At 31.4% G+C, this 16,405-nt stretch overlaps 1 protein-coding gene across 1 annotated transcript in view; it reads right to left on the bottom strand.

Moving 5' to 3' along the window:
* Positions 1 to 16,124, bottom strand: part of LOC127723879 (uncharacterized) — a 39,253-nt gene extending 23,129 nt beyond the window's left edge. The window contains exons 1-2 of the mRNA XM_052230597.1: positions 16,053 to 16,124; positions 5,428 to 5,518 (exon numbers count right to left, since the gene is read on the bottom strand). Of these exons, the coding sequence (XP_052086557.1) occupies positions 5,428 to 5,518; positions 16,053 to 16,124 (163 nt within the window). The remainder of the gene's footprint in view (positions 1 to 5,427; positions 5,519 to 16,052) is intronic.
* Between the last annotated feature and the right edge of the window lie 281 nt (positions 16,125 to 16,405).

Below are 16,405 nucleotides of genomic sequence, written 5' to 3'. Positions count from 1 at the left end.
AACGCATGCCAACAAGAATACCTTGCGAGGTAGTAGTTGGGAGACTTTTGAAAAGGGACCCATGCTTAAACAATTTTAAGCAAAAAATCCCGAAACACTGATAAAATTCTGAATTATAGGCAACAAACATTTATTTAGTTAGCAAAAACGGTTTAAAGTCTTGAGATTTATTACGTATATTTTGTTTACATAATATCAATTTGTACTTCAATCTAAACATAATTGTTGTTTTAAGAAATGATTTGGTCGTAGGTTGATGATTAGAGAAGTCTCATTATTTTCCCAAAACAAGAACGCTTACTAAATACATGTGCAAATACTTGTCAAAGAAGTTGGAGCTCGTCTCATCCAATATGATTCTATATTCATTGCAACTCTTTTTCTGATAGAAGGCCACTGTGTGTGCATAATAAGTATAGCTGTTTCAATAATTGGCATTGAAATCTTTCATACATATGTTATTTTTTGATATTTTATCCCGAAAAGAAGCTTTGTGTACAGTGTATGGCTAACTACATAAATCCTTCTGTACGGTGCATAGTTGAATGTATGGTATATAGCTTTTCACCCTTCGAAGTACCTATTAAGCTATATCCGCTGTACCGATGATACACGGTGATGTTGGTCTCAGTATATTATGTATTTTCAATCTTAATTCTTATATTGATATATAATTACTTAAACAAATACCCAAACGTAAGATCAAATTCACTCTTTTTCTAACTTTCCAATGTTTACAGAATCCATTGTATGCTTATTCAGTGTAAAAATCTAGAGTTAACTGTTTTGTGTATTTGTATTTTTTTCTTTTGCATAACATATTTTTTAAAGACCTCATGAAAGATTAACATGCAATTCCTTATTTAAAAAAGTATATAATATATTTTTTATTATTAAGAATATGATTATTTCCTGGGAATATTAACAAACAGTCTTTATTTTATTTGTTTTATTTTAAGTTTTTGAAACGGACATTTTTGTTTATCTGATTTGTCAAAATGACATGTGCATAAAATTTATTGTTACAAATCAACAAATCCCAAAGCCTACTTGAACTCATTATGTAGAAACCACAACACCATTAATATCTGGCACTTATGTTCGATACCATAGTTCGTTAAATCTTGACCATTTAACTTTCACTTGTTTATCAAATGTTGCAACTGTCAACTTTGCTCAAGTAAACACTTACGATGCATAAATATAGCTTTAACATACATGTTTGAAAGTGTTCTATAGATACATTTAGTTTATTATCATATATCAGATAAGAGAATAAGACAATTTCTTTATTGCGATGTTTTAAATATCTCAGATACCCCGTATGGAGGTGCTCTTAATTGCAGGAGGCTGATACAGATAAGATGAATAAGTGTTCCAAATGAAGAATAATTTAGCTTCCGAATATTCCTCCACAGACTATATTTCTAACTAATTAATATGCGTGAACCCTCAGGCGTTCACGCAAAAAAGTATCTGCATGTATGTAGCTTTTAATTACACCTTCAGAATACAATCAATTAATAAAATGCTCCGCTGGGCGCAGCTTGATACGACCGAAGAGGTCGAACCCTGAACAGTTGGGGTAAGTATGGACACAACATTCAAGCTTGATACAGCACTGAATTTGGATTGTGATTAAATATTTGACACAGCATAGGTTTCTGACACAGAATGAATGTGGTCTAAGAACTTAAAAATTTTGAATTTACCAATTCAAACCATATCATTATTATTTGCTTTTATATATAAATCAGAAATAACCCATTTATAAAATGGAAAATTTTAAAGAAAAAAAAAATCCCTCCCCTAAATTTTTTGGACCCCCTTATGATTCATCACCCCCAAACTCAATCCCAGCCTTCCCTTTGTGGTATAGTACCTTGCAGTACAATTTCAGAGAGATCCATACACTTGAACACAAGTTATTGTCTGGAAACTAGAAAAATGCTTGTTTTTAGGCCCCTTTTTGGCCCCCAATTCCTAAAAGTTTAGGGCAATTACCCCCAAACTCAAACCTAGCTTTCCTCTTGTGATATGGAACCTTGTAGTTCAATTTCAGAAAGATCCATACACTTACACACAAGTTATTATCATGAAACTAGAAAAATGCTTGTTTTTTGCCCCTTTTTTTGCCCCTAATTCCTAACATTTTGAGGCAATTACCCCCAAAATCAATCCCAGGATTCCCTTTGTGATGTGGAACCTTGTGGTATAATGTCAGAGAGATCCATACACTAACACACAAGTTATGTCTGGAAGTTACAAAAATGCTTATTTTTGGCCCCTTTTTGGCCCCTAATTCCTTAACTGTTGGTACCATAACCCCCAAAATCAATCCCAACCTTCCTTTTGTGGTATTGAACCTTATGGTAAAATTTCATGGAGATCCATTCACTTAAACTAAAGTTAGAGTGCGAAAACCAATGTGTCTTCGGACGACGACGACGACATTGACGACGACGACAACGTCATACCAATATACGACCAAAAATTTTTTAATTTTTGCGGTGGTATAAAAATTAGTGATATAGTTCAATAAATATATAGAATTATGGAAAAAGGGCTTTGCTTTAAATTGTGATATCTTAAAAATCCATTCAAAGGATTTTGTTTCATAAATGTTTGACAAATGCAGAAAAATGGTTGCTTGTATGTAATTTTGTTACTGTAAATTCAGATTATTGCATGCATTTATTATTGCGATTTTGTCATTTTATACTAAAATGCTATTTTAATTTTTGCGATATTGAGAAAAATCCTGTTTAACTCATATAAAAAATTCAAAATGCGAGTTTAAATTATTGTGATTATAACCCTGTGGCATTTTTTGCAATAATAAAAACCTCGCAATAATTTCTGAATTTATAGTAGTTAAAATGCAAATATTGATGTTTAAATGGCAATACTTAAAAATTTATATGAACTAATGCAAAACATCTGAACCATGACTAAAGGTTTGGTGCCAAATAATCTATGTTGAAATGATATATGACAACACTTATACAACCTCATATTAAATAATAAGTGGTTCTTCTAAAAAAAGATGTCTTAAAGGGAAAATTCGCGATTTTTTACTTTTCATCTTATTATGTTCATAATACCATAAACAACATATTTACCAAGTTTTATCTGGATATGAACACTAATAAAGAAGAAAATTGGGAATTAATAATTTAATTTATTCCAACTTCCTGACTTATGTGACGTAGTTTAAGTCTTTTTGCATGCCGGGAGTGAATAAATCTCGTTGTAAGTCTTGTTCGTTAATCATCTAATAACGCGATTTAAAGCACATCGACGACTTTTGGCGTAGCTATTAACCAACTAATAATTAAGAAAGTAAAGTGATCTGCCGTGCAACTTTCAAAATTAAAATGTACAATTTATATTTAAAGGATTTCTGATATGATTATAGTAATAAAAGTAAATCATACAATAGAATATATTTTCATGAATTTTTTTTCCGACGGATATTTTGAACAAACATGTATAACTGATATTGTTTTACAAATGCATGTTTGTATTCTCACCTGAAGGCTTTTACTTCAGTCTAGTACTGTGTAAATACAATGTGTATTGTACTGTGACACTAAGTGACCACCTGTTGAATGCATGGTTAAATTCAAGGTAATTAAAAGATTAGCATTCTGTAATTCTATTCTTTTGATCTTCACTCAGTGAATTTTAGCCAACACGGTTCACCGTTACAGGTGTGAACAACATTTCGTATGAATGATAAAAACATTAATTATTTGGGGAGGAATATGGTGGCAAAATACCTGAATCGCCGTTATATACATGTATATCTTTTATATTTTGCGTAAGCTTAATTTTAAAATAGATAGGTGAGTATTTTGTTGTAACATCGAAATTCTGAATTACTTTCAATTAAATAATTTTACAAATAAAAATGGCCCACGAAAACAAGCGTATAAACCAAACACTGTACTTACTTTTTCAAATTATCATGGGTATTAACCGTGAATATTTCAATGTTTAGAGAAAATTATCGTGGTTACATGATTAATATAGGTTGGTCCGTCCACAGCGATCTACATTTACCTAATCGGGAATGCCCTTATTAAAATATTTAAAATCTTACAACGTATACATACTTTAGCTATTTGACCAACGATGTTTAAAAAAAATTACAGAATCAATCTAACGTCAACTTTCCTTTTTTGAATGGAGACAGACCGGAGGAATCAATTATCAATGTGCTTTATATCTTGTACCTTTGCAAGACTTATCATTCATTCATAACCCCACTTTATACCAGAGACATATATGTCAGTCTTAACTGACAAGAATACACCTAAAGCGGACAAGCAGTATTTTCTTTAAGTTTCTGTGATTTAATACCAAGAAAGAAAAAAATCCCGAAATTAATTTGATACTTTGATACTCAATATTTTTCCTGGAAAATATTCATATTTTATAATGCTAACAAATAACTACAGATCAATGAATTACTTTTTTCTTCTCAATTTTGAAGGGCCAGTCAAAATCTGGAAGAGCAAGTGAATTAAAAGAAGTGTTAGCCTGCTTGGCCAGTTAAAATACATCTTATTTCTATCCCTGAATTATTTGTATTATATTAACCATATTAACCATGTTAACTGTTGCTGTCTTTGAAGATAAAAAAAGGGGGAAAAGTTTTGTCACATGTGTGCTTTAAAAACTACAATATTTTAATGCTAGATAAACTTGAGTTCCTTATTGTTAAGTTAAGAAAAGAAAGAAAGAACAGAAAATAAAATTATAAACAACAAAAGAAGATAATTCTTAATGAACTTAACACACTAAAACTCGCATCTGGTATATTAGTAGTTTTCCCAATTTCATTGTAAATCGCGTAAACAAATTCCCAAAACTGGCCAGGGTCCTTTTTCCCAAAATACCCAGATAAACCCCCGAGACATGTGTTAAAGGTGAACAATAGCATTACTGTTTTGGGGTAAAATTCTGAGAAAGATTCAATAAATTATGTTTATGGGTTATTAAGATGTTAAGTTGATACAGATTTTATATATATGCAAATATAATCAGGTCCATGTTTCCGCAAAGTTAACCACAAAAACCATTCAGACGAAAAATGAAATATGAGGTGCAAAAGTAAACCATGTGTGTAAGATCATGAAAATTATGTGAAAGTTTCAAAATTTCTGTCCAGTGATTCAGGAGCACTTGTCAACGCAATAGTAGACAAAGCTAAATTATTATTTCAATATACAGCTTTTATAAATATTTGATAAAAAACAAAGTTCATATTTTATTTTTTTGTCTAAATTGTACCTAAAGCCCCTTTAAATTAAGTTAGACATGCTAAATGTCTTTACCTAGCTTTATAGAAACTTAAAAAGAAGTCATGATTTTTACAATGTGGCCATCAATGATAAGACTAAAATTACTGACAAAACTCACCTATCTCTGGAGTTATTTCTTTAACAGCAAAACCCTCCTTGTCTTCACACTTTCTAATGTAGAACTCTGCATCTATCACTGGATTAAACTCCTAATGAAACATAAGAATTCAAAGATTTATTCGTGTTCAATAATTCAATTTATTAAATGCACTCACACGTTGCAACTGGAATAACACATATATCACAGTTGAGCTGCTTACAAAATATGAAGTCATTCTGTTCAGAAGTACTGAAGATACATGTGTGACAAATTTCTTCATGTTCATTAAACATGTTAAAAAGAAATGAACTGTCACCATGGTCACATTGACAGCAACCAGTTTTCTGTATTCCAAAGCCAATTGAAAGTAATTATTGCTATATTTAAGAGGAAAGCTACTGGGTAGTACAAATGAAACTGATTATCTGATGTATTCTATTACATTGTATATATGGTGCTTTCAGGCTTGTTTGGCCTGCAACATTTAGTTTCTATTTTCTGATCTTTCGAGGATTATATGGCCTGAGAACACAAGTTATTTCATAGTCCATTTCTTTTAGACAATAAATTTAAATTCAAAAAATTACATCTGCTCTATCTCAAAAAGATTTTTACAGTGTAGTGTACTACTATTGGGACAAATAGTATCAAAATCATAGAAAAGTCTACCAGTTCCAACTCAAAATATGGACAATTCTATGTTAAGGGGGTCTAAAATTCAGTTTGACAGCTTCAAACATACTAATTTTTTACCTTTTTTAACTGGACCAAATCACTACAGTCTACTTAACATAAACATTCAACATCCAAATATTTTTAACATGTAATTTCATCCCCTTACTTAATACTTCATGCATAAAATATCAAGAAATAAATTTGGAAAGTGTATAAAAAAAAAGGTTCACACTACGGACTATATTTGTAGACAATATGAAAACCAAAGATTGATATTTAAACTGTGTTCTCTGGCCTAATAGGATAGAAAGACTTGACCAATTCTAATAAAACTTTGCATGACATAAGCTGAGTGAATTATAAGACAGTTGGCCAAGTTTCATGGACATAGGATATATATCATAGAAACTATGGCCATATTAATATTGAAAATTGGATGTTTAATTTTGACATTTAAATCAAATTATTTCAACTATCAAGATTTGGGCCTAAAAAATTTAAATATTGCAAAAATTTGCTTTTTCAATGCTCATTAAGTATTAAAAGCACCTGAACACTCATTTGATTTATCAGATTTATTATAATTATTCAAAAGTCAAATTTATATGAGTATATATGGGTATATATACTTTCCTGTACTGGTATCTATTAATTTGTAATCGACTATATGTCTTTGAAACAAGTTTATCTTGTTTACATCTTGTTTACATCTATAACATAACACTGATTTTTTTCGCCGGTGTATTCCCATTCAGCGGAAATTATACACAGTAAAAATTGAAAAACCTGCCAATTTTATAATTTTACGGGAAAAAAAAACCATTGTACAGTGCTAAACAACTTGGGATATAAATAGCTACTGTGTTTTACCAGGTAATACCTGGGCACTACTGGACAATATGAAATACTGGCCTGACTTTTAAAGAGGATTCAGTGATTGATCACAAATGCAAAACACAAAGGTCAAAGAATTCAATTTGTTTTTCAATAAATATAACTTATTTTAAGGAAAATTATCTTTTGACATTTTTTGTTCATTACTAAAAAGGTTTACTAAGTTTAAGCATATGTTTATGTACATCACTTAATTATTCAGATTAATTATGATACAGATTAGTCTATATAACAAAAATTAGCCTTTTGATTTATGTAAGTGTTCATGGCCCGTCCCCTTAGGATGTTGATATGATTGCATAACAATTAAAATTTACAATTCACTTAAACACTGCAATAAAATGCATTTTTTCAACTGGGATTTAATATTGAAACAAAGATTGGAATAATCAATTATCAAGGTATCCTGAAATGTCCAAAACTTGTATCCTACCTACATAGAATTAGTGGAGAAAAGGAATAATTGAATTTTCAATCTTCAGGAATGACTCTATAAAATGGTCATCTGTAAAAAATGTATATAATTAGCTATATTACTATTAAACTACAACAAGTCTTCAGTATTTTGTATAAAAATTATAAGCTTGAAAAATCATATTACCCAGTATTGCCGACTAAAAGCATATCTTCCAGTAAGTGTTCTCAAACTACATTATAACATGTATTATAACATGTATAAGGATGCATACTTTCAATTAAGGACTTCTGCTGTACCGTGTGGGGAAATGCTTCAGAAACTATATTTGACAAATTATATAAGTTACAGAAGAGGACATCAAGAATCATTTTAAATTAAGGTTTTGATATCTCTTCATCAGTCAACTTTTACAATCGTAAAAATGGAAGCCATTGTGGGGATGACGCGCTGCCAATTTAGCTCTTGAAAATCGATAAATTTATCCACATAGCACCAAAATGATCCTTATATGCCAATTGTATTTTATAAGACAAATGTATCTACTAGGTATTGAGTATCATGTTATGTACTTTTCTGCATTCAGTCAACTTAAAACAATTGTCTAATTGGTTGCCAGGTGGAGTTTTCGAAAATTCAAAAACATTTAAAAAAAATCTAATTAAATATTTCCTGGAAGGGCAGACTAAAACTTTTCAGAGGTTGAAGACTAATAACCCTAGAAAACACACACAAAAAACCAAGTTTTTTTGAAGTAATGCATTTTTTAGATCCAGTTGAAAAGTCCGTCGTCACATACTTTTAGTAAAAATTTGTTATTCGAACACACCTACTCTGTTTTTATGACTCATTTAGAAAGGTATTTCACTTGACCCACATATTTTTATGACTGTGAATTTTTTATGTTATTAAATCAACCTGTAGCCTAATCATATGAAAATAATAGAATCTGAAGCGAGATGATGTATCAAATATTTTTGCTTTATACGTTTTCAAGACTGAATAGTCAACTCAAACACGCCCGAACATGAAAAGGTGCACTCGACTTTCTTTTTTCGATGGAATTATTGCCCATTTTGGGGATTTTTTCCAAAAAAACTATCGCTGGGGGCAGAGCTGCAAATTAATGCTTTAGAAAGATCAATCTATTATCTTTCTGTGGAATTTTTTTGATGGAATTTATGCTTATGCACAAAAAAGATCCATTTCGATTTGGACCTGCCAAAATCGACTGTTTTATGAAAATTTGTCTATAATTTAAAAGTTTACAAATATCTTGAAGCTCCATACTATAATTCAAATAAAAACACTTATATAAGTTGCATAAAATCCTACATTATGCATCTTTATTAAACTTTTTAAGCCCATAGAAACAGATGTAAACAATATTCAAATATACCAATTTTGTTTTTTTTACCTTCTCTAACAAAGAGTTCCATTTCTTTTGTTTAATTTCCACTGGGTTTCCGCCTGAGTTATGTTTAAAAAGTTAGGATGGCTTACAATTTATAATATAATTAAATATTTTATATGATAGTGATGGTTTGTAGGTGTATGAATAATCTAGCACCTGAATATTTATTTGAACTATTTTCAAGTGGTTTAGTTGTTAATAAATAGGCATTAAGATCATCTTCCTAAAATAATATATTTGTTCAACCTGTCAACAATATGAAACTAATTATGGTAAAAGAACATTTATGTATGTGGAATTCCTTGCCTTTGACTTTGAAGGAAAGTAAAAGTATAAATGTTTTTAAAACAAAATGTCAAGCTTATCTGTTGAAAATACAAGAAGAGAATTTATCGCATATTTAATGAAACAATTTTACTACAAATATACTTTTTATTTAAGGTTTATGACCCTTCTATAGCCATGTGAATAACAAAATTTTCAAACTGCAATAGTATCATTAAAACAGCAAAAATAATGAATAATAGAGATGGGTCATTTTGTACATATACCAAGGGGAAACTTCAAAAAAAGCATTATTTTTTATTGTTTCAATGCATTTAATAAAAAAAGGGGATTTTGTGGCATTTAAAACCAAGATTTTTGTAGAAAATCCACAGACTTTAAAAAAGAGATTTTTTGTTATAAAATTTAAAACATAGATTACTCACTTGTTTTTCTATGATGTGCTAGCATTAATGTTTACAAAAAGTCCTAAACATCCTATAAATTCCAAAAAACTTTGTGCTGAGTCACTAAAGTCAAGTGCACCCGAGAAGCTGTACTTGAATTGGTCCATATTTATATTTGTTTGAACCAATATCTAAATTTATAAACTTGTTTTAAGGAAATCATTGCTATCACTGCATGCAAAAATTCTCTATCTATCAAGCACCAAATTGCCAAATATGAGAGTACAAAGGGAAAGGCTGTGGGTTTTCTATAAAATTTCCACATTTTTAGCATTGAATCAACACAAGGGTATATAATCCTTAAGTAAATTATGTTGTGTCATCTGTACTATTAATTTGTCTGTTTGTCTTTTTATTTTTGGCCATGGTGTTGTCAGTTTGTTTTCGATCTATGAGTTTGACTGTCCCTCTGGTATCTTTCGTCCCTCTTTTGTCATTGTTAACCTGTACTATATATATGCTCCTGTATGCAGTGTAGTATGTTTTTGCTTTGTTACCCTTTTGTTTAAGTATTGTTATCTTTTAAAAATTGTGTATTCTTGTATGTACATGTAGATTAGAAGACCACTGGTGGATTAACTGTTTTGTTAACAGTGTAACCTTCTAAAAATAATTTATTATTATTATTAGCCCAGTATTACCCGCAAACTGAGGCCTGGGTTCCCCTCCGGGTAATACTTTGCCAACCCTAGTAACATACATACAGTCTTGGTACATTGTAACTGAAGTAAGTGCTGACAAAATTACTATTTTAACTGCACATCTTAGATTCACTGCTATGCATGATTTTGCAGGGAAAAACATTTCTGATAAAAAGGGCCTTTAACATAAAAGGTACATGTACCAGTATAACTGGTTATTAATAAAATACAATAACCACCAAGATAATGAAAAAGAAACATTATAATCAATAACAAGAGGCTCATGAGAGCCTGATATCGGGTCCCCTTGCCTGTAATTTCAATTTCAGGCATTTGACTTATTTGTAGATCTTATTTTGCTGAACAATTTTGTCATTTACACTTTCTCAAGATTCTGTCTTTCTATAATAATATTAAAGAAAATACATAATAGATATAAGAAGATGTGGTATGAGTGCCAATGAGACAACTCTCCATCCAAGTCAAAATTTATAAAAGTGAACCATTATAGGTCACAGTACGGTCTTCAACACGGAGCCTTGGCTCACATCGAACAGTAAGCTATAAAGGGCCCCCAAAATTACTAGTGTAAAACCATTCAAACGGGAAAACCAACGGTCTAATCTATATAAAAAACGAGAAACAAGAAACACTTATGAACCACATCAACAAACGACAACTACTGAACATCAGATTCCTGACTTAGGACAGGTGCAAACAAATGCAGCGGGTTTAAACGTTTTAATGGTACCAAACCTTCACCCTTCTTCTGAAACAATAGTGTAACATCACAACATAGAAAGACACACTATAAAATATCAACTGAAATAGCTTAACTCAATCAAAGGACATATTAACACCATTGAACATACACTGAACAAATAAATTTGACCTATGATACAATGTAAATACAAAATAAATAAACTAAGGGAAGAATAATAAAAGTAACATGTTATATCGGTATGAAATGTTAAACAATTAAAGAAAAACAATCTGCTCGAAAAAAAATATCAGCCGTTTGCAATAACTTTAAACACAGGTAAATGAAAATAATTTTGTTGTTAGGTATACGTATACAGTTCCAATAGAGAAAGGAAATATTTTTACAAAATAAATAATTTTGATGTTCATAGTACGAAGTGAAAATTTATAGTAATACCAAACACTTATAAAAGCTGGTATATAGACCAGATATAACCCTGAATAACATTAAATAACAAAAAAGCAATACAATTAGTATCAACAGGTCAAAATAAACAAGAAAGAACGATTTGAGAGTACTCGCAGTTACTGACAGCTAGTTAAAAGCCAAAACAATTAATAATAACCCAAAACTGTAAAATTTCCTAAAAATTAACTATTTCTGGACAGTTACCCAACAATAAGATGTCCTATTGGTCTGAAGATTACCTGACAGGTAGATCTAAACCTGTTTAACACTTTCAACTATGTTAGCTTTGCTCTTACTGCTATAGTTTTTGAGATGAAAGCCAAAAACTGCATTTGACCCCTATGTTCTATTTTTCAGCCATGGCCGCCATGTTTGTTAATGGATTAAAACTTCAGATACAATTTATAAACCAGTTACCCTGAGGAACATTCAGTGAAAGTTAAGAAGTTCAGTAGTTTCAGAGGAGATTTTAAAATGTTAGCAAACATCAAGAACAAATTGTGTAAAATTGTCCTTAAAGGCCAATAACTCCTTATGGGGTCAATTGACAATTTTGGTCATATTAACTTTTATGTAGATCTTACTTTGCTGAGCATTTTGTTTATCTTCATCTTCAATAATATTCAAGATAATAACCAATAAAAACTACAAAATTTCCTTAAAATTATTCATTTAGTGGAAGCAATCCAACAATGCCGATTGTTTGAAAATTTCAGGGTTGATAGATCTTGACCTAATGAACATTTTTACCCCATGTCAGATTTGCTCTAAATGCTTTAGTTTTGGAGATATCATATAAGCAAAAAACTGAATTTGACCCCTATGTTCTATTTTTAGCCATGGCCACCATGTTTGTTGATGGATCAAAAATTCGGATACATTTTTTTAACTAGATACCATAAGGAACGTTCAGTTAAAGATTGAAGGTATTTGACCCAGTAGTTTCAGAGAAGATTCTTGAAATAGTTTATGACAATAGACGACGTACGACGGATGCCAAGTGATGGCATAAGCTCACATGGGGTCCTTCGGGCCACGGTGAGCTAAAAGTACTTACATTTTCCTGGCCTTGCTTTATTATTCGTTCACTTTTCCTAGTCCTGTTGATATAAAAAAAAATAATATTACTATATTGAATAGCTTTTAGTTTAAGTCATGTTTTATATGAAAATTAAAACACAGCTGCGAAATTGCAGGCATTTAGAGCGATGTTAAAAGTATGTAAACTGTTGTAGGATGAATTTTTTGTAAAAGACTTTATGACTGGAGAATTTCAGGAAAGGTATCAGAAGTCATAGATACTATGGGACAGGACAATTTTTTTTAGCCCTTCTCCCTTTTTTTTCTTAATCTGTTATTTTCTGTTTTCTATAAATTTCCATAAATAAACACTATATATAAAATGCATGTGCTATTTACTATCAATTCCAAGGTTACTATCCACAGCATTCACTGATATAAGAGAGTCTCTATATAATTTGGGGGAAAAAGTCAATATATATATATATGTTCCTGATATAATATATCAATGACCGCCGTGGATAGTAGACTTGGCATTGATCATAAATAGCAAACACACTTTATTTAAAGTATATGCATGCTCATAGTTTTCAGAAAGAATAAGAAAATTATTGTATTGTCTCCAAGTACAATTATGTTTCAAGTTTCAAGTTTTTATTTCTCAAGACCCTTAACCAGCCAGGGTATGTGTAATTTTAAACAGTCCTAAACAGAAGTCTTGTCTAATACTTAAAAGTCTGTCCGATGACGGAAACAATATCTGGACACCTTTATTTTCGTTTTCCTCCCAAATGGAATAAGCATAAGGGAGGATGACAAATGCGACTATGCATGGTACCTATTGGACACAGAGGCATGATGATTAATCTATTGTGGAAGGAAGAGAAGCAACACACAAAATTAGGTCTTCTCATTTAATAGTATAGATAAGAACATGTGGCATAATTGCCAATGTGACAACTCTCCACCAGAGACCAAATGAAATAGAAGTTAACACCTATTATAACTTATTCTACACCCATTTTGATTAATAAAAGAAATTACTCAGTCCCAATGTCCCCCGCATTGCACATATTTTATCTATCCAAGGAAGATGGGCAATCACTAAAAAAACACTTTTATTTCTTGTTCTCGAAATCTTTTTATTGATATCAAGGAGAATTAAAAGCTTCAGAGCAAATGCAATGTGATTTCCATTATACATGTTATAATTAATTTTCCAAGGGCATAACTCGTTAAAAATATTTGATTAATAAATTGTAGCACTTATTTTCGAAAGTGTCAAAGACATTCATGCTGATATAAACTTATGATATAAGTTTCATAAAATTCTGGGAATAACTGTACACTGACAATGCAAGTTTCCATATGATTAATATTTGATTTTATTTTGATAGTCATAAATATGAAGCTTTACTACAACTATCACTTAAACTTAACATGATCCAAGAAAATGAGGTCAAGGTCAGATAAACCAAACTGGAAATACATTTAAACCTTACCATCGTTCCATATACCAAATATGCTTTAACCCCGCATCATTTTTGCGCCTGTCCTAAGTCTGGAGCCTCTGGTCTTTGTTAGTCTATAATTTTAGTTCATTTATATGTTTTGGAGTTTAGTATGACGTCCATTTTCACTGAACTAGTTCACATTTTATTTAGGGACCAGCTGAGGCCCACCTCCGGGTGAGGGATTTTCTCGCTGTGTTAAAGACCCATGGCCATGGATGGCCTTCAGCTGTTATCTGCTCTGTGGTCAGTTTGTTGTCTCTCTGACATACATGTATTCCCCATTTCCATTCTCAATTTTATTTAAATATAGTTGACCTATTGCAGATACAGTGTAGTATCTGAGAAACAAACTTACCCAAGAAAATTTAATTGATCAATGAACCATAAAAAGGTCAAGGTCAGATGAACCCTGCCAGACAGACATGTACAACTTAACCAGGAAAACTTAAGATTGACTAGATAAATACACCTTCAAATCATTCCATACACCAAATATAGTAGACCTATTGCTAATTATAGTGTTAGAAAAACAGACCAATAAACAAAAACTTAACATTGAGCACTGAACTGTAAAAATTAGGTCATGCCTCATGGTCAAATAAAACATGCCAGACTGACATGTACAACGTAAAATATTTCCATACACAAAATATAGCTGACCTATTGCATACACTATTAGAAAAACAGACCAAAACACAAAAACTTAACTTAAACCAATGAACCATGAAATTGAGGTCAAGTTCGTATGACATCTGCCATTTGGACAAGTAAACCTTACAATCATTCAACACACCAAATATAGTATTGCATAGAGATATGGACTTGACCATGAAAACTTTACCTTGTTCACTGATCCATGAAATGAGATGGAGGTCAAGTGAAAACTGTCTGACGGTCATGAGGACCTTGCAAGGTACGCACATACCAAAAATAGTTATCCAATTACTCATAATAAATGTAATAAGAAAGAAATCAAGAATACTAAATATCTTAACCTTTTTTTTTTAAGTCGTAAATGAATCATGAAAATGAGGTCAAGGACAAATTGTCAATGTACATTTGTACATACATGACAGAGGGAAACTTCATAACATAAGGCATCTATATATAAAGTATGAAGGATCCAGGTCTTATTCCTTCCAAAATATTAAGCTTTTAAGAAGTTTGCTACAGCTGCCGCCACAGCCACCGGATCACTATCCCTATGCCTTGCTTTCTGCAGAAGTCGCAGGCTCGACAAAAATCTAGCAAAAATTGTATACATAAGAGTGCTCATAACACAATTTTCCATAGAATAAATATTTCTAAGGGGCATATAACTCTTGCAGAAGTTATTAATTGTCACTGATTTTCAAACTTGTCTAACATTGCTAATATAAACCTATGATTTAAGTTTCAGAAAATCTGGCAGGATTGTAAACATCAGAGCGCTAACCATGCATTTTCCATATAATTAATGTTTCCAAGGGACATATATATCAACTCTTATGAAAATACATGATCAGCACTGATTTTCGAGCTTTTCCAAGTGATTGCTGATATAAACCTATGACCTATGTAAGTTTTATAAAAATATGGGAAGAATTGTACATGTGAGAGCGCTAACAAGACCAGAAGGACAGCTGCCAAGAGCAATTTTGACAGTAAAAAATGAAAGGGATCATCTCAAAATAAAAAAAAGTATGAAGCAATTAGCATTTCAAGGTATATTATTACCGGTAGTTGCAAATAATTGTTAAACAAGATTTTACACAAATTCAATGATTTATTTAGTTCGATAAAGATTGTTGTCTGTTCACTAGTCCACAATATGTCTTTGCTTTTGTCTTGCATGCCTCCAAAAAGGTTTTTCTATAAACATGAGGAGATGTGGAATGATTGCCATTGAGACAGTTAAAATGAAATGGTTGTAAGCTTTTTGACCACTTTCAGGTTTGTTGCATTTCTGTCAAACACTTTGGTGTTAGTGAACATCATTCGTGTGTTTAGGAGCATCAATCATTTCCTTCCTAAAATTTAGCTACATGTAGCGGAACCTTGAGAAAATTTAATGCTATATTATACGAGTTATTCAGCAAATGAATTCTTATAGGTGTCAGACCACCAATTCAAAATCCCTATCTATTCAACCAAATTTTGTAATTTGCACAGCTTTCCCAATATTTTACCTTCAGTTTAACTTCATAGAAACCAGGTTTATCCTGATGTATCACCTTTCTACATGCTAATTTTAAACCCATGTTTAAAGTCTTCTAAGAAAGAACTCCCTTTCGGAGGTCAAGTACTACTGAAAATAACCCCTGGATTACTGGAAATCTTAAATTAGTATACTATGTGATAATGGAGGGCTGTAACCCTCAATTTTTAATGTAAACTCATAGACAAGTAAATTTTGGTTATCTTGGTGTACAGTGGTGTCCCTGGTGTCCGTGCGCAGCCTTCACGATTAACATTTGATTCCACAAGCCCGAAACTAAATTTTTGGAAAATATTAGTAGGATTCTGTTGGCTTGTAGAGAAG

The sequence above is a fragment of the Mytilus californianus genome, unplaced genomic scaffold (genome assembly GCF_021869535.1).
Source record: "Mytilus californianus isolate M0D057914Y unplaced genomic scaffold, xbMytCali1.0.p SCAF_13, whole genome shotgun sequence".
NCBI lineage: Eukaryota > Metazoa > Mollusca > Bivalvia > Mytilida > Mytilidae > Mytilus > Mytilus californianus.
Note: the sequence above shows the minus strand (reverse complement) of the source record. Positions and strands in the feature narration are given on the sequence as shown.